Below are 17,961 nucleotides of genomic sequence, written 5' to 3'. Positions count from 1 at the left end.
CATCTGCAGTTCCTCGTGTCTAAGCTAATTACTGGTCAAATTCCATTTATATTTACATGGGACAGGATTATGAGTGGGAAAGGCAGAGGTTCTAGCAGATTGGAAAAAGAGGTATCAAATCTGCCGGATTCAGTTTGTCATTGCATTGCCGTGCTTTACTTGGTGTAAGAATTTCATTGTTCCGTTTCGGGACAGATGGCAATAAAACACTCTTGACCCTCTCGTGATGCTTTGGAGGCTTTGCTTTAAAAGCACCAAGTGTTCAATTTTGCTTTAGGACAAAAGATGTGTCCTCTTTCCTACCAGATCGTGAACCAGTGGGCTGGGTTGCCATCCACTTCATTCATAAGCAATAGGCCCGTACGCACAGCAGAGGTCCAAGTCCAACAAAAGGGGAACTAAAGCAAGTGCGTGGTGGGTCCAGGCTACTTGTTGCACTTGAGGTGGAGTTTAACTGCACACACGGTGCAATTGCAGGCCACAGACACACTCATGTACGCATACTCCCAAGGCCTTATGTACACATTAATAGGCATTCACACACACGCACTTATATACAGGCACGTACCCACCCACAGTGCTGCGCACTTTGGCATCTCAAGAGCAACTGCTACTGTGCGTAGATCCACCCCTTACCAAATAAAATCCGGCTAAACGTCACAAGTTGCAAATAGCACTAATTTACATTGCTGTGCTTTTTTCTGTTTTTAAAAAAATAATTAAAAATAAACTTTTAAATAGATAATTCACAAAGTCATTCCTGCTAAAATTAACATACGCATTCAAGTGGTACTTAATATATGGCTTTTTGTACAACTTTAGTTAAAATATACATCTAAGACATAATTCAAATATAAATGTACAAAATATGTAAACTCGTACAGCAGTTTTTTTTGAAATATAATACATTGTAATACATGTTCCCAGTTTAACCTGAAATTTATCCTTTTTTTCATGAGAATCGATATTTGGCTCATTAACTACAGATTTCTCGAAGGGTCTTCATCTTCATCACTGAAGCTACTTTTGAAACACATCTAGGACAAAGAAAAGCAAATGAGTTAAGACAGGCATGTCAGTTAACAGGTGCAGCTACCCCACCACCTCTCTGTGTAGTGCTGAACTATCTACCTCTTTGGTGACCCTCGGACTATCTGTGATCAGACTTTGCTGGCGTCACCTTGTACTAAACATTATTCCCGTATCATGTATCTATACACTGTACATGGCTCGACTGTAATCATGTATAGTCTTTCCGCTGGCTGGTAAGCACGCAACTAAAACTTTTCACGGTACACGTGATAATAAACTAAACTGAGCTATAGACAATAGACAATAGACAATAGGTGCAGGAGTAGGCCATTCAGCCCTTCGAGCCAGCACCGCCATTCAATGCGATCATGGCTGATCACTCTCAATCAGTACCCCGTTCCTGCCTTCTCCCCATACCCCCTCACTCCGCTATCCTTAAGAGCTCTATCCAGCTCTCTCTTGAAAGCATCCAATGAACTGGCCTCCACTGCCTTCTGAGGCAGAGAATTCCACACCTTCACCACTCTCTGACTGAAAAAGTTCTTCCTCTGAACTCTAACCCCCCCCCCCCCAACACAATCAGCCTGAAGAAGCATCCTGACCTGAAATGTCACCTATCCATGTTCTCCAGACATAATGCCTGACCCGCTGAGTTACTCCAGTATATTGTGTCTTCTTTTGTAAACAAACACCCACAGCTCCCTACTTCTCTATTCTCCACTAATTGCAGTTTGATGGAAAAATAGTATTGCGTGAATTAGCTGTTTCCCTTACAAGTTCCATTCAATCATTAAAATCTTATTCCACAGGCTGTAAATAAGGCTATTCTATTTGCTTTGCTATTCTAGGATTTGCCCAAAATCTCCACCTATCTCCCAGAAATGGATTAAGCATCTCCAGGAAAGTAGGAATGCTCAGGAATTGGGAAGAAAGCGAGAGGGAAAGGGGTGGAATCTAGTAGACAATGGGAAAAGGAATTATCACTCACCTCTCGCCTGCAAAGTCTATACCACACACCGCGCTTTGGAGGTGGTTCGGGTTTGTTATTGTCCAAGTCTGGCGATAATGTTCCATCACTCCCATAGGTATTTACCTCTTTGAAACATTCTGTATCAATCATCTGCAGGACAATCACAAAACTAATTTAATAATAAAGAATCCTTGACTTTTCTTTCTGATTATCTATTGTTGTGAAGTGGACATTGGCGGCACTTGTTGCCCTCAGCTGGTAGATAGGAGGCCGCGCGCGGGAGGGTGAGTGAGCGGATCGAGCAGCTGCATGGCGCAGCGGTGGAGGGAGCTGACCACATCGCACTGGGCCAGGCCGAGCCCCTACTTCACCAATCCAGCGCCGCCAGGACACAAGGCCTCAAAATGAGAATATAAGAAATTGGATATCGCCTCAGGCCAAGAATCGGACTTTTCAGCAATTCGGACGTTGCAAGATAGCGCCGGAACGCGGCGACTCTGTGTGGTGTTCCAGCAGAGGATCGATTAGACCATTGTGCAGCACAAGAACAGGCCCTTTGGCCCACAATGTCTGTGCTGAACATGATGCCAAGACCATCTCTTGTCTACCTGTGCATTATTCATGTCCTTCCAATCCTTGCATACCCATGTGTCTATCCAAAAGCCTCTTAAACGCCACAATCATACCTGCCTCAACCCCCATCACTGGCAGTGCGTTCCAGACAGCCACCACCCTCTGTGTAAAAAAGTTGCACCGCATCTTTAAACGCGCCCATCTCACCTAAAGCTATGCCCTCTTGTATTTGAATTCTCCATGCTGGGAAAAAGATTCTGACTGTCTTCCCTATCTACGCCTCTCAATTGTACATACGTCTATACTCGTACATGTTGTACGAGTGATTTGACTGGGCAGCATGTAGAACAAGATCTTGTGTGTGCACATGTGGGGGAGGGGGAGGGGGGAGAAGGGGAGGAGAGGGTGCTGCACCAATGCAGGAGAGGTTTGGGCCCAATGGGTCCACTTGGTCTAGTTTTATATAAATACAAAAGATCCACTTCTGGAATCACATGTTCTGATGCCATCTTTTTCAAGTCTCTGAAAAGTCTGAATTGTATTCTTCCTGATTTGGGAACAAGAGTTAAACGCTTTTCAGAGAATGGGTGGCAGTTTATGGAGAAGACAGAGAGAGCAACTGAGAATGTGTAGGAAGGAACTGCAGATGCTGGTCTAAACCGTAGACACAAAATGCTGGGGTAACTCAATGGGAAAGGCAGCATCTCTGGAGAGAAGGAACGGACTACAGCACAGGAAGGGGTCCTTTGACCCAATGTATCTGTACTAGCCCTTTCGAAGAACAATACCGTCCATCCTACTCTCACAGAAGGTGGAACAGTACAGTGAACAGGCCCTTCAGCCCGCAAAGTCCATGTGGAACATGATGCCATGAACATGAACGTGAGCAACTGAGAATGGTCTCCTTAGAATAGAGGAACTGTGGGAGAGATGGTCAAAACTACCAAAGGTTTAGAAAGATGGAACAGAGAGAAAATATTCCAGAGGTTGAAGGGATATTAAGAAAAAGAGGAGAGTTTTTTTTTAAAGATCGGCTAAAAGGAATGGAGGGAATAAGAGAAAAACTTTTATACAACAGCAATAGATTTAGCAAGAGGATTGGATAAACATTAGAGCAAAGACGTTGTAGAGATATTTCACGGGGATAGAGATATAAATGATGTACAGACAGATTAGATTAGTTTATCTTGGCATCATGTTGCACATGGACATTGTGGGCTGAATGGCCTGTTCCGGTGCTGGACTATTTTACGTTCCGTGAGAACGAGATGGACTGCATTGTTCTTCAAAAGGGCTACTGCAGATACATTGGGTCAGAAGACCCTTTCCTGTGCTATCGCACTCAGCAAACTTGACAACTAGCTTCCGACAACCTCATATGGTTTTACGTAGAAACAAATAAACTGTAAATACTGCTTAATACACAAAAGGACACAAAGTGCTGGAGAAACTCAGCAGGTCAGGCAGCATCTCTCGACCCATGTGATGCCCCCTGACCTGCTGAGGTACTCCAGCACTTTGTGTCCTCTTATGCTTTCAGTTGGCACTCAGCCCAACTTACCTCATTTTGCCAGGGAATAGAGACGCTGCCAGTGACAAACTTGGAGTAGAAGTCGTCATCTGTCGGATCCAGGTTCACCCCTTTCACTGTGGAGAACTGCTCAATGTCCAAGACGTCCTTGCAGTACACTGCTCTGGGCTGAAAAGCAAACAGGGATACATTTCTATAGCACCTTTCACCTGTGCAACTTCAGTTTTTTTCCTGGTGGGTCCATTGTTCTTGGCTAGGGATAACATGCACAAACCAATAAAAATAGATTCCAACCCCTGTGTCTCCATCAATGTCATTGTGCTCTGGAGCAGCAGGTTGGAGGTAGCGCACTAGAGGCCTGGACCGATGGTGCAGTGGAGAAGTACCACCAGGTGGCATCGCAGTGGCTGCCTCGCCAACAGTCTGTCTCGTCCCTTCCTTCTTTGTTGTTTTATAGTATGTGTTAAATGTATGTTTTTGTGTTCTTTAGCTTATTTTATGTGGGGGGAGGGGGGTTGGGGGAAACTTTTTTAATCTCTCACCTCGACGTAGATGCGACTTCTTCCGTATCGTATCTCCGTCTGCACTGCGGCCTAACATCATGGAGTTGGCGGCCTCTTGCTGGGGACGGACATTGTGAGCTCCAACCGCGGGAGCCTGCGGACCTTAGCATCGTGGAGCTTGCAGTCCCTGGTTAGGGACCGACTTCGGGAGCTCCGGGCCGCAGGAGCTTCGACCGCCCCGACGCGGGAGCTTCGACCGCCCCGATATGAGGGCTTCGATCGCCGGCTGCGGGAGCTTCGATCGCCCCGACTGCGGATGGTTCGACTGCCCCGACCGCAGGAGAATAAAGGGGGAAGAAGTTTAGACTTTATTGGCTTCCATCACAGTGAGGAATGTGGAATCCGCTGTGGTGGATGTTTATGTTAACTTTTATGTAGTTGTGTGTCTCGTTGCTTTTTTTTTAGTATGACTGTATGGTAAATCGCATTTCACTGTACCTTAATTGGTACACGACAATAAAATACCTTTGAACCTTTGGTAAGGGAATGTTGCACTGTCTTAACCCGTGACTTTTGGATGAAACATGAAGGCCAAGTGTCAGGTCAATAATTCCCATGGGACTATTCCTGGTTATCTCTGGTTGTCTGGGCCAATATTTATCCTTTAAAATTCCAAAACAATGGACATTGCTGTGCGCAAATTAGCTGCCGCCATTCTTGCCTGAGAAACAGCAGCAATAAATAAGACTCTATAAACCCCTCCCCCCCCCCCCCCCCCTTCTCCCACACACCCTCCTTTCTTCCCCAACTGCACTCGCACCTATTTCTCCCCTTCTCCTTCCACCTACTTTCCTTCTTCTGGCTTCACAATTTGCAACCATTCAATTATTTTGTCTCCATCTTCTGTTTGTTCATCTCTGGCCTTTGTTCAACCATTATATATCACCCCCCCCCCCTCACCTGTGTCCACCTATTACCTGCCACGCTTTGTCTTGCTCCTCCTCCGCTTTAGCTTTCATCTCCCAACCCCTAGTCAGTCTGAAGGGTCTCTCCCCGAAAAGTCACCTGTCCGTGTTCTCCAGATATACTGCCTGACCCACAGAGTTACTCCAGCACTTTGTGTCTTTTCCTGCATTACAACACTGACTGCTCCTCAAGAGTACTTTGTTGGCTGAGAAGAGCTTCAGAGCATTCTGAAAAGGATGTGAAACACATTAAATAAATGCAGTCTCTCTCCAGATAAACACTGGCTGGGACTCTGGGATAAACTCCCCTTCTCCTGACAACGGCCGAGGGATAATTAAGCTTGAACTGAAGGTCAGAAGTTAGAGTTTGCACGTTCTCCCTGTGACCACGTGGGTTTCCTCCGTTGCTCCGGCTTCCTCCCACATCCCCTTGACGTATGGATTGGTGACTTAATTGGCCACTGATTTGCCCGAAATTTAGACTTGTGGTATAATCTAGGGCAAGAGGCCGAGTCCCTCCAGCAGTTTTATAAGAAAATAACTGCAGATGCTGGTACAAATCGATTTATTCACAAAATGCTGGAGTAACTCAACAGGTCAGGCAGCATCTCGGGAGAGAAGGAATGGATGACGTTTCGGGTCGAGACCCTTCTTCAGACTGATGTCAGGGGGGCGGGACAAAGGAAGGATATAGGTGGAGACAGGAAGATAGAGGGAGCTCTGGGAAGGAGGAGGGGAAGGGAGGGACAGAGGAGCTATCTGAAGTTGGAGAAGTCGACGTTCATACCACCGGGCTGCAAACTGCCCAGGCGAAATATGAGGTGCTGCTCCTCCAATTTCCGGCGGGTCTCACTATGGCACTGGAGGAGGCCCTCCAGCAGTTTGTTCTTTGCCTCCAGATTCCAGCATCTGCAATCTCTTATGGCAATGTGGGAAGAATAAAAAAATGGGATTAGTGGGGGATCGGTGCAAACGGGTGGCTTTTGGTTGGTACAGACTCAGTGAGTTGAATGGCCTGTTTTGCATTCTTTAACTCTTTGCCCGAGACAAACGGTAAATCAAATCAATAAGATAGGAAATAGTGACCATGGTAATCCATCTACCAAACCCCAGACATCTCTGAAGTCCTTTCTATAACTGTGTTGGAAGGAACTGCTGATGCTGCTTATACACTGAAGATAAACACAAAATGCTGGAGTAACTCAGCGGGGCAGGCAGCATCTCTGGAGAGAAGGAATGGGTGACGTTTTGGGTTGAGATTCTTTTGCAGACTTCTGAAGGGTCTAGACACAAAATGTCACCCATTCCTTCTCTCCAGTGATGCTGCCTGTCCCGCTGAGTTACTCCAGCATTTGGTGTCATCCTTCTATAACTGTTCTATGTTTACAATCGCTGCACTGCAGGTGCTGTGCTGTTCTGTGTTTACAACTGAATTGAATGGTACAGCATGGAAACAGGCCCTTCGACCCACCAAGTTCACGCTGACCATTGATCACCCGCTCTCACTTGTTTTATGTAGAAACAAGGAACTGCAGATGCCACTTTACAAAAAAAAGAGACAAAGTGCTGGAGTAACTCAGTGGATCGCGCAGCATCTCTGGATAATGACGTTTCGGGTTAGGACGCTTCTTTAGACGCTTCTTTAAAGGTTCCTTTAGAAACTTTTCCAAAGTCCCTCATTACTTTGAATAAACATACAGATCAACACGGTTAGATTGTTCGCCATAACCTAAGCCTCCTTTTTGCAACTTTCTCACACTTACATCTGGAACGAAGGGAGGGTCCAGCATGTTTGCCTCAAGTCTTTTGAAGTTGACGTGTCGAAATATGGGATGTTGCTTCACCTCGGCACCCCCTCCACCCTGACATCCCAAACGTTCCTTTGGATCCTTAGTCAGTAGCTGAAAATGGCAATTGGGACATAGAGTTTGGAATCAGACAATGTCACCCATTACAAGTCGTACATTGATATCATCAACTCATTATTGGATGTCTATTATATATATAAGCAATGTTTAATGATGCAGTTTTAGTCTTTGGAGGTATAACGTGGAAACCGGCCCTCAGCCCAAGTCCACGCCAACCAGTGATCACCCCATACACTAGCACTATCATACACACCAGGGACAATTTACAATTTTACCGAAGCCAATTAGCCGACAAACCTGTACATCTTTGGAGTGTGGAAAGAAACTGGAGCACCCGGAGAAAACCCACGCAGACACATGGAGAACGCACAAATTCCACACAGACAGCACCCGTAGTCAGGGTCGATCCCGGGGTTTCTGGCGCTGTAAGGCAGCAACTCTACCATTACGTCATTGTGCCGCCCCAAGTCTAAAGCTCTTTTGGACTGTAGTTTCATGATGCAGCTCTATGGGGCACTGGTTCGGCCGTATGTGTGTGCATTTCTGGTTGCCCCATTACAATAAGGATGAGGAGGCTTTGGAGAGGGTGCAGAAGTTAATGCTGCCTGGATTAGAGGGCTTCAGCTAAAAGGAGAAGCTGGATGGACTTGAATTGTTTTCTCTGAAATGTCAAGAGTTGAGGGGGGACAAAAGTAGTATATAAAATTATGAGAGGCATTGATAGGAAAGACACAGAACTGTTTTCCCAGGTTGGAGATATCAAGAAATAGAGGGTGAGCAGCAATATTTAAAGGAGGTGTGTGGGGCAAGTGTTTTACCCAGAGGGTAAATTTTACCCAGTGCCTGGAACCTGCCGCTGGGAGTGGTGCTGGAGGCAGATACAATAGTGGCATTTAAGAGACTTTTGGATAGACACATGAATACAGAGGGATACGGATCATGTGCAGGTAGATGAGATTAGTTCATCGTGGCACCATGTTTGGCACAGAATTTGTGGGCCAAAGGGCCTTTTCCTGTGCCATACGTTCCCTGTTTGTGACTTTTTGAAGCCTACCAAATAGTGAAAGGTCTGGATAGAATAGATGTGGAGAGGATGCTTCCACAGTGGCTCAGTGGTCGAGTTGCTGCCTTACAGCGCCAGACACCCAGCCAGGTTCGATCCTGACTATGGGTGATGTCTGGTTGGAGTTTATATGTTTACCCTGTGACAGCGTGGGTTTTCACCGGGTGCTCCAGTCTCCTTGCACATTCCAAGTTTGTACGTTAAGGACCAGAGAGCACAGCCTCAGAATAAAAGGACATACCTGAAGAATGGAGATGAGGAGGAAATTATTTAGTCAGAGGGTGGTGAATCTGTGGAATTCATTGCCACAGACGGCTGTGGAGGCTAACACAGGGGAGATGGACAGATTCTTGATTAGTACAGGTGTCAAAGGTTATAGGGAGAAGGCAGGAGAATGGGGTTGAGAGAGAAAGATAGATGATTGAATAGCAAAGTAGACTCTATGGACTGAATGGCCTAATATTGCTCCCAGGACATGAACATAACTTGGAACTCTGGTTTTGCAGTTACTATTGCTAATAATATGCCAACACGTAAAGAGCTCCTGGAGAAGAGTGTTGAATGGGTTTCAAATCTTACTCCAAAGCAAGCAAGAGTTGCTTACCATGCCACAGATGGAACGCGTCTCATCTGAGAACTTGTCGGAATAATCTTCCCTGTCCTCTTTCACCCGCCGGTCCACCTCCTCCCGCTTCACCTTCTCTTTGCGCTTTCGAAAAGGTGACTGGCCCCGAATCATCTCGTAGAGCAGGCAGCCGAGGCCCCACCAGTCGGGGCTGAAGGAGTAACGCTCGTTGTTGATCACCTCCGGAGCTGGAAAGCAAACACGGCGACCGGAGGATCACACGCGATGCAGAGTAGCACCCAATCCCATCGCAGGGACCACTGCGGCTCATCGGTCAGTCGAGGACGAGGGATGTATAGCAACATACAGTATGGAATAAGCTGCCAGGGGCAGGTACTATAACAGCAGTTAAAAGTAACTTGGACAGGTGTCTTAGGAGCGGCACAGTGGCTCAGTGGTAGAGGTGCTGCCTTACAGCGCCAGACACCCAGCCAGGTTCGATCCTGACTATGGATGCTGTCTGGATGGAGTTTATACGTTCACCCTGTGACAGCGTGGGTTTTCACCGGGTGCTCCAGTATCCTCCCACATTCCAAGGACATGTAGGTTTGTAAGTTAATTAGCTTCTGTAAAGTATCCCAAGCGTGTAAGGTGGTGTATGGGTAACTGCTGGTCAGCCTGGACACAGTGGGCCAAAGGGCCCGTTTCCACGCTCTATCTCTAAACTAAACTAAACGATAGACACAAAAAGCGGAACAGGCAGCATCCCTGGAGAGAAGGAATGGGTGACGTTTCCGGTCGAGACCCTTCTTCAGACAAAGTTACATGGATAGGAAACTTTAATGGGATATGGGGCAAATGGGGCTAGTTTGAATAAGGGATCTTGGTCGGCATGGACAAGCTGGGCCAAAGGACATGTTTCTGTACATCTCTCTGGCAATAACTCTACTGCTATTATCCAATAGCCAGACATACAATTGATGGGTTATCCAACAGTTAGAGCTCTAGATAGGATTTTCTTATTGGAAAGAGTGGGGAAGGGGGTGATGTGATGTGATGTGATCAAATAGGAGTCAAAGGATGAGGGTTGGGACTGGATGTGGACATTTGTTTTAATGCGCTCTCATAATTCTGTGGGGGAACAGAGTTAAAATTAGAGTAGGACACAAAGTGCTGGAGTAACTCAGCGGGTCAGGCAGAATCTCTGGAAACACGGATAGGTGACATTTCGGGTCAGGAGCTTTCTTCAGACTGAAGGTTTGAAGAAGGGTGCCAACCAAAAACATCACCTAACCATGTTCTCCAGAGATGCTGCCTGACCCGTTGAGTTATTCCAGCACTTTGTGTCTTCCTCAGCATCTGCAGTTCCTTGTTTCTAGAGTTAAAATTGCCCCATCAGAAGCTGGACATTTCTGGACTCACCCATGTATCCCACAGTCCCGACTCTTCCACGAATCCTATCGCCCTCTGGAATATGCATGGCCAAGCCCAGGTCCGAAATCCTGATGTGACCTGCGGGCAAAAACAAAAACAGATCAAGCAAAAGGTGGGAGAGATTAATCAAGGTTCAAGAGCCACTCGCATTTAAGTAACACAGTGGCGCAGCGGTAGAGTTGCTGCCTTACAGCTCCAGAGGCCCGGGTTCGATCCTGACCACTGGTGCTGTCTGTACGGAGTTTGTACGTTCTATCCGTGACCGCATGGGTTTTCTCCAGATTCCAAAGATGTGCAGGTTTGTATTGGCTTCTGTAAAATTGTAAATTGTTCCTAGTGTGTAAGATAGTGCTAGTGTATCAGGTGATCGCTGGTCGGCGCAGAGTCGGTGAGCTGAAAGCCGAAGTCTGCTTACATTTCAAAAGAGATTTATTGGCCGTAGAGGCATTGAGATATCCTGAGGCACAGGGAAGGCGAGTGGCTGCCACTTGCAGATTTGTGATGAAATGTTCTGCAATTCCACCATGAAAATATCTCCATAAATTATTATTTTTTAAATTCTTAATTTAGATAATTATCCTCCAGCTAACGCAACCTATATGTCATCAACTGCATGAGTTCTTCAAGCATTCAATTGAATTATTACCCTAATTTTCTGTGTTTAACACAAAATTTTAGACTTTAGAGATACAGCGTGGAAACAGGCCCTTCATCCCACTGAGTCCAGGCCGACCAGCGATCCCCCCCCCCCCCCCCCCCCCACCAAACATGAGCACTATCCTACACACTGGGGACAATTTTCAATTTACATTAGTCTATTAACCTACAAACCTGTACATCTTTGGGATTTGGAGGAAACTGGAGCACCCGGAGAAAACCCATGCTGTCACATGGAAAAAGCTGTAGAGCAGCCCGTGCAGTCAGGATCAAACCTGGGTCTCTGGCGCTCTACTGCTGCCCACTGTGCTGCCTTCTGGGAAGCTCTATTAGATCACTTAAACCCTTCTTCATCCTACCCTGTTAGATACAACCTTGGTTTTGCTACTTTGCACATCAATCTTCATTGCAACTTATAGGGCGGCACAGGGACGCAACTGATGGAGCTGCTGTCTCACCACACCAGAGACCCAGGTTCGATCCTGACCTCCGGTGCTCCCTATGTGGAGCTTGTACATTCCCCCTGTGACAGCGTGGGTTTCGTCCAGGTGCTCTGGTCCCCCCACCCCACCCCACATTCCAAAGATGTGCGGGTTTGTAGGTTAATTGGCCTCTGTAAATTGCCTCCGGTGTGCAAGGAGTGGATGAGAAAGTGGGATAGCAGAACTAGTGTGGAAACAAAAGACAAATTGCTGGAGTAACTTAGTACATCCAGCAGCATCCCTGGAGAACACGGATGGGCGACATTTCGGGTTGGGACCCTTCTTCAGACTTGTGAGACTGAAAAAGGGTCCACCCCTGAAACATCACCCATCCATGTTCTCCAGAAATGCTGCCTGTCCCGCTGAGTTACTCCAGCACTTTGTACCTTTTATTTGCAGTCGCTTGTTTCTACATAGAACTAGTATGAATGGGTTATCGATGATTGGCGTGGACCTGGTCAGTCGAAGGGCCCGTTTCCAATCCCGTACCTTGTAATTCAATTCTAAACATAGACCAGTACAGCAGAGGAATAGGCCTTTCGGCCCACAATGTCAGTGCTGAAAATGATGCCACGATAAACTAATCTCAACTGCTTGCACATGAACCATGTCCATTCCTTGTGTGAACCCTGAAGATAAAGAGAACAAGAAAGAATCTTACCGTGATCATCCAGCAAGATGTTTTCCGGCTTCAAATCTCTAGGTGAGGAGAAAAATAAAGTCAGTCTCACGCAGGATCAAGCAAGGAGCAGTGATGAATACGGAAAACAAATAAAACTGCAAATGCTGGAATCTGAAGCAAAACTGCAAATGCTGGAAAATCTCAGCCAATCAATAGTTCAATGGTGCTTTATTTCTCACATTTGCAACTGCACAATGAAATTCTTTTTGCATATATTACACATGTGGGCGCTGCCATTATTGCCGCCATTATTCAAAGTCTGAAGTCTGGTGGCCAGCTCGCTCGATGTACTGGAGCAGTTCCCCCGAACCGACGTCCCTCTCCTCTCCGCGCTCGGCCATCTTTGTGCCCCGGGGCTGTCGCGTGCACCCAACCTTGAAGGTGCTAGAGTAGAGGCATCACCCCGGGTCCTCCTGTCAGCCCACGCTCTTTGTAGGGTCTGAACCCTTCTTCAGACTGAGTGTGGAGGCGGGAGGTGGGGTGGGGAGAAATAAACTGGACGTGAGAAAAGGCCAGAAGGAATCAGAGCCGGCAACAGATGACCTCAGGAAGGGTGGAGCCCATAATGGCCCGTTGTCAGTTGGGGAAGGTGGGATAACAAGGAGGGGGATACAAGGATGCGAACAGTGGAACTGGGAGGACGACTAGAGTGGGGGATGGAGGAGAGATGGGAGGGGAGGGTATGCAGGAGTTACTTGAAATTAAAGAAATCAACCTTCATATTGCTGGGTTATAAGCTGCCCAAGCGAAATATGAGAGTCTGCTTGTTCTGAAACAGGTTATTTTCATGCTGTGCTTCATTTGTTGACCACTAGAGGGGGTAGTTTACTGCATCAGCATCCCCTCGAGAGCCCAATTATTTTGTGTCAACGAGTCCCAGGGAATGGGGTCTGCAGAAAGAAACTAAAAGGGGGTGGAGAGGTTACAGAACCCATTGGGAGACCAGGGTAAGTGGTGGGATAGGGGCATGGCAGCACAGTGGTGCAGCTGGTAGAGTCACAGCCTCATAGCGCCAGAGACCCGGGTTCGATCCTGACCTTGGATGCTGGCAGTGTGGAGTTCAAGTCAAGTCAAGTCTACTTTATTTGTCACATACAAGATGTGCAGTGAAATGAAAGTGGCAAAGCCTGCAGATTGTGCTAAAACTACAAACAGAGTAGATTTTTTTTTTTTAAAGACACAACACACAAAATAAATTAATACAGTAAATTAGTCCCTGGTGATATAAGAGTTAACAGTCCTGATGGCCTGTGGGAAGAAACTCCATCTCGTCCTCTCTGTTTTCACAGCGTGACAGCGGAGGCGTTTGCCTGACCGTAGCAGCTGGAACAGTCCGTTGCTGGGGTGGTCGGGGTCCCCCTCTGGATCTGCACCTCCTGATGTATAGGTCCTGCAAGGGGGTGAGTGTAGTTCCCATAGTGCGTTCAGCCGAACGCACTACTCTCAGCAGAGCCTTCCTGTCCTGGGCAGAGCTGTTCCCAAACCAGATTGAGATGTTGCCAGACAAGATGCTTTCTACAGCCCCAGAGTAGAAGCACTGAAGGATCCTCAGAGACACTCTGAGGATCTGTTTGTTCTCCAACAAAAAACAAAACGCTTGCAAAAGGGTCCCCACCAAAAATGTCGTCTGTCCACTCCGTCCACAAATGCTGCCTGACCCACTGAGCTCAAACAGCACACGGTTTTTGGCTCAAAATTCCAGCATCTGACAGCACAGTGGTGCAGCTGGTCGACCCCAGTTCAATCCTGCCCTCAGGATCTCCCTGTGTCCGTGTGCGTTTCCTCCAGGTGCATACGCAGGGCACGGTAGCGCAGCGGTAGAGTTGCTGCTTTACAGCGAATGCAGCGCCGGAGACTCAGGTTCGATCCTGACTACGGGTGCTGCACTGTAAGGAGTTTGTACGTTCTCCCCGTGACCTGCGTGGGTTTTCTCCGAGATCTTCGGTTTCCTCCCACACTCCAAAGACGTACAGGTATGTAGGTTAATTGGCTGGGTAAATGTAAAAATTGTCCCTAGTGGGTGTAGGATAGTGTTAGTGTACGGGGATCACTGGGCGGCACGGACTTGGTGGGCCGAAAAGGCCTGTTTCCGGCTGTATATATATATATATATATATATATATATCCGAAAGACGTGCAGGTTTGAAGGTTAATTGGCCCCTAGTAAATTGCCCCTAGTGAGCAGGGAGTGGATGAGAAAGGGGAATAGCGTAGAACTAGTGTGAACAGGGGTGGTCGATGGTCAGCGTGCTCGGTGGGCCGAAAGGCCCGTTTCCATGCTGTATCTTTTCAAAAACTATCGACTTCAATGGATCCTTTCCCTTCCAACCAGAAAACATTATTCCCTTTCCCTTGCACAGTCACTACCTTCTCCCATATACCTTAAACTCAGTGCCCATGGGTTGCAAGAGTAGTTTCCTTGCTTGCTCCCCACCCATCTCTGGAAAACATGGATTGGTAACATTTTGCATTGGGACCCTCATTCAAACTACTTCTGTCCCAACCCAAAACATCACCTCATCCATATTCTTCAGGGATGCAGCCTGTCCTGCTGAGTTGCTCGAGCACTTTGTGTCTTTCTTCATAAGCCAGCATCTGCAGTTTCTCGGTGGGCAGAGGGCCTGTTTCCATGCTGCATCTCGAAACCAAACTAGACTGAAATGGGGGGAAAGTGCTCAGTTTTCCAAGCACCTGGCATTACATGTACACCTCTCTTGGACACTCTAACATTACCGGGAACAGCCCCCTTTTACCTGTACACGATTCTCTCTTTGTGCAGGTCTTCCAGACCGCAGCAGATCTCCGCAGCGTAGAAGATGGCCCTCGTCTCATCGAAGCCTGGGTTGCCCATGTTGTAGATGTGAAACTTGAGGTCCCCGCCGTTCATTAGGGTCAGTACCAGACACAGCGCATCCTTCGTTTCATAGGCGTACGCTAAGCTAACCTGCAGACCGGAGGTAAAGAAATGACTCTCTGCACGCAAACGTTTAGACCCTCGTGCGGTATCATTCTTCCACACAAAATTGTGCTGTGTTCCCACCACCCTCCAAGGCCCGGGTTCGATCCTAACAACTGTCCATTCCCTCCACAGATTCTGCCCGACTGGCTGAGTTCCTCCAGCACTGTGTGTTTTGTCCAAAGCGTGTTATCCTCTTGATCCTTTCCCCTCGTGCTCCTCTCCCCAAAACAACTGGGACTCCAAAACACACAGTGTTGATGGAACACAGTGGGTCAGGCAGCATTGTGGAGAGAATGGGCAGACAATAATCAAAGGTACTGCACCTTCCCAGTTCAGACCCAATCAAGCACAGGAGGATGATGGGTGATTTTAGAAGTGTACAAGATCATGAGAGGAATAGATCATGTAAATGCCCAGTGTCTTTTGCCCAGAGGAGGGGAATTGAGAACCAGAGGACATAGATTTAAGGCGAGAGGGGAAAGATTTAACAGGAATCTGAGGGGAGACTTTTTTTTTCACACAGAGGGTGGTGGGTGTATGGAATGAGCTGCCAGAGGAGGTAGTTGAGGCAGGTTCTATCATTACATTTAAGAGACATTTGGACAGGTCCATGGATAGGACAGTTTTAAAGGGTTATGGGCCAAGTGCAGGCAGACCGGACTAGTGTGGATGGGGCATATTGGTTGGCGTGGGCAAGTAGGACCTGTTTCCACGCTGTATGACTCAATGGCACATGTTCAGCATTAACATTTTGGGCCAAAGGTCCTGTTCCTGTGCTGTAACAGGACCAATTTATGTTCTGTAACAGGATCAATTTAATTGTCAACAACAGAACAATTACCAGAAACAGACAAAGTGCTGGAGTAACTCTAGAGGGTCAGGCAGCATCCCTGGAGAACATGGATAGGTGATGTTTCAGGTTAGGACCCTTCTTCAGACTCATGGAAGGGTCCCGACCCAAAACCTATCCGTTTTATCCAGGGATGCTGCCAGACCCACTGAGTTACTCCAGCACTTGGGTGTTCTAGGCACATGCATATCCAGGGAATAGAGGGATATGGATTATGTGCAGGTAGATGAGAGATGGTCTTGGCATCATGTTCAGCACAGACATTGTGGGCCGAAGGGCCTGTTCTTGTGCTGTACCGTTCCATGTTCTATGTTCTAGATAGAGAAGAGAAAGAATTTATGAAGAAAAAGATCCTGAAATTACCTTGGCAACTAGAAGGACGGGCAGGAAAAGCAAGATGACAAATCTGGGAGACTGCATGAGGAGTCAGAATTAGAAGGACACAAATATGCTGGAGCATTGTAGAAGGAAATTACAGGGAGAAAGAAGGCCTGGGGGATTCAGATGTGTGGTAAGAATCTTAGACTGGCTTCTTTTCAATCTGCTATCTGGAGTCGGCCCAGACAGATTCACTTAGTTTTATGCTCAAGCTACAATTATGTGGTTAACCAGCAGAGGGCACTGGTGGGCTATCTTTGGCTTGCTGCAGTTTGCATCCATAAGTAAAGAGAATGAGATGGCAGGCTGGAGAGAAGCAAACCCAAGTTTCAGCTCCCACTTCTCAGCCCAGCAATGAGCTCCCAATCTGCATGGTTTGCAGATCAATGGGCAACTTCAAACTCACGGCTTCCCAACACCCTGAAGCACTTTCAGTAAAGGGGAAAGGCAGTAGCCAGTCTAAATGCTCCTAATGTGCTGGGAGTTAAGGGGGGAGAAGGGTCCAGACCTGAAACACCACTTATCCATGTTCATCACAGATGCTGCCTGACCCGCTGAGCTACTCCAGCACTTTGTGTCCTTTCCACACAGTAGGTTTGTGCAGAGAGAAAGATGGCGAGTCTGCCCAGGATGCTGAACCTCGAGTCTGAAGGTTCTCGACATGAAACGTCGCCCATCCTTTTTCTCCAGAGATGCAGCCTGACCCGCTGAGTTACTCCAGCACTTTGAGTCTGACTGTAGAACAGTGCAGCACAGGTACAGGCGCTTTCACCCACAATGTCTGTGCCGAACATGATGCCAACTTCAACTCATTTCCTCTGGCTGCATGAAGCTCCATAAGCCTCCATATTCATGTGCAATAGACAATAGGCAATAGGTGCAGGAGTAGGCCATTCGGCCCTTCGAGCCAGCACCGCTATTCAATATGATCATGGCTGATCATTCTCAATCAGTACCCCGTTCCTGCCTTCTCCCCATACCCCCTGACTCCGCTATCTTTAAGAGCTCTATCTAGCTCTCTCTTGAATGCATTCAGAGAATTGGCCTCCACTGCCTTCTGAGGCAGAGAATTCCACAGATTCACAACTCTCTGACTGAAAAAGTTTTTCCCCATCTCAGTTCTAAATGGCCTACCCCTTATTCTTAAACTGTGGCCCCTTGTTCTGGACTCCCCCAACTCACCATCTTTCTCGCTGCACAAACCCACTGTGTGGAAAGGACACAAAGTGCTGGAGTAGCTCAGCGGGTCAGGCAGCATGTGTGATGAACATGGATAAGTGGTGTTTCAGGTTTGGACCCTTCTCTCCTCTTAACTCCCTGCACATTAGGAGCATTTAGACTGGCTACTGCCTTTCCCCTTTACTGAAAGTGCTTCAGGGTGTTGGGAAGCCGTGAGTTTGAAGTTGCCCGTTGATCTGCAAACCTGAACAAGTTTCCTGCCTCTAACGT

The 17,961-nt window shown here is 47.3% G+C and overlaps 1 protein-coding gene across 3 annotated transcripts in view; it reads right to left on the bottom strand.

Annotated features, from left to right (window-relative positions):
* Nucleotides 1–909: 909 nt before the first annotated feature.
* The window catches only part of LOC144612400 (G protein-coupled receptor kinase 6-like), a 151,413-nt gene continuing 134,361 nt past the window's right edge, over nucleotides 910–17,961 (bottom strand). For 2 of the 3 annotated variants that reach the window (XM_078432014.1, XM_078432021.1), the window contains 8 exons: nucleotides 15,079–15,269; nucleotides 12,305–12,342; nucleotides 10,493–10,582; nucleotides 9,110–9,318; nucleotides 7,338–7,475; nucleotides 4,137–4,274; nucleotides 2,021–2,152; nucleotides 910–1,037 (listed from right to left, as the gene is read on the bottom strand). In XM_078432014.1, the coding sequence (XP_078288140.1) occupies nucleotides 981–1,037; nucleotides 2,021–2,152; nucleotides 4,137–4,274; nucleotides 7,338–7,475; nucleotides 9,110–9,318; nucleotides 10,493–10,582; nucleotides 12,305–12,342; nucleotides 15,079–15,269 (993 nt within the window). In that variant the 3' untranslated portion in view covers nucleotides 910–980. Of the gene's footprint in view, nucleotides 1,038–1,895; nucleotides 2,153–4,136; nucleotides 4,275–7,337; nucleotides 7,476–9,109; nucleotides 9,319–10,492; nucleotides 10,583–12,304; nucleotides 12,343–15,078; nucleotides 15,270–17,961 lie in introns of those variants that run through there. The other variant, XM_078432004.1, reaches the window with a different exon arrangement.

The sequence above is a fragment of the Rhinoraja longicauda genome, chromosome 3 (assembly GCF_053455715.1).
Source record: "Rhinoraja longicauda isolate Sanriku21f chromosome 3, sRhiLon1.1, whole genome shotgun sequence".
In the NCBI taxonomy this organism is placed as follows: Eukaryota; Metazoa; Chordata; class Chondrichthyes; order Rajiformes; family Arhynchobatidae; genus Rhinoraja; species Rhinoraja longicauda.
This window is presented reverse-complemented; position numbering and strand designations above follow the sequence as displayed.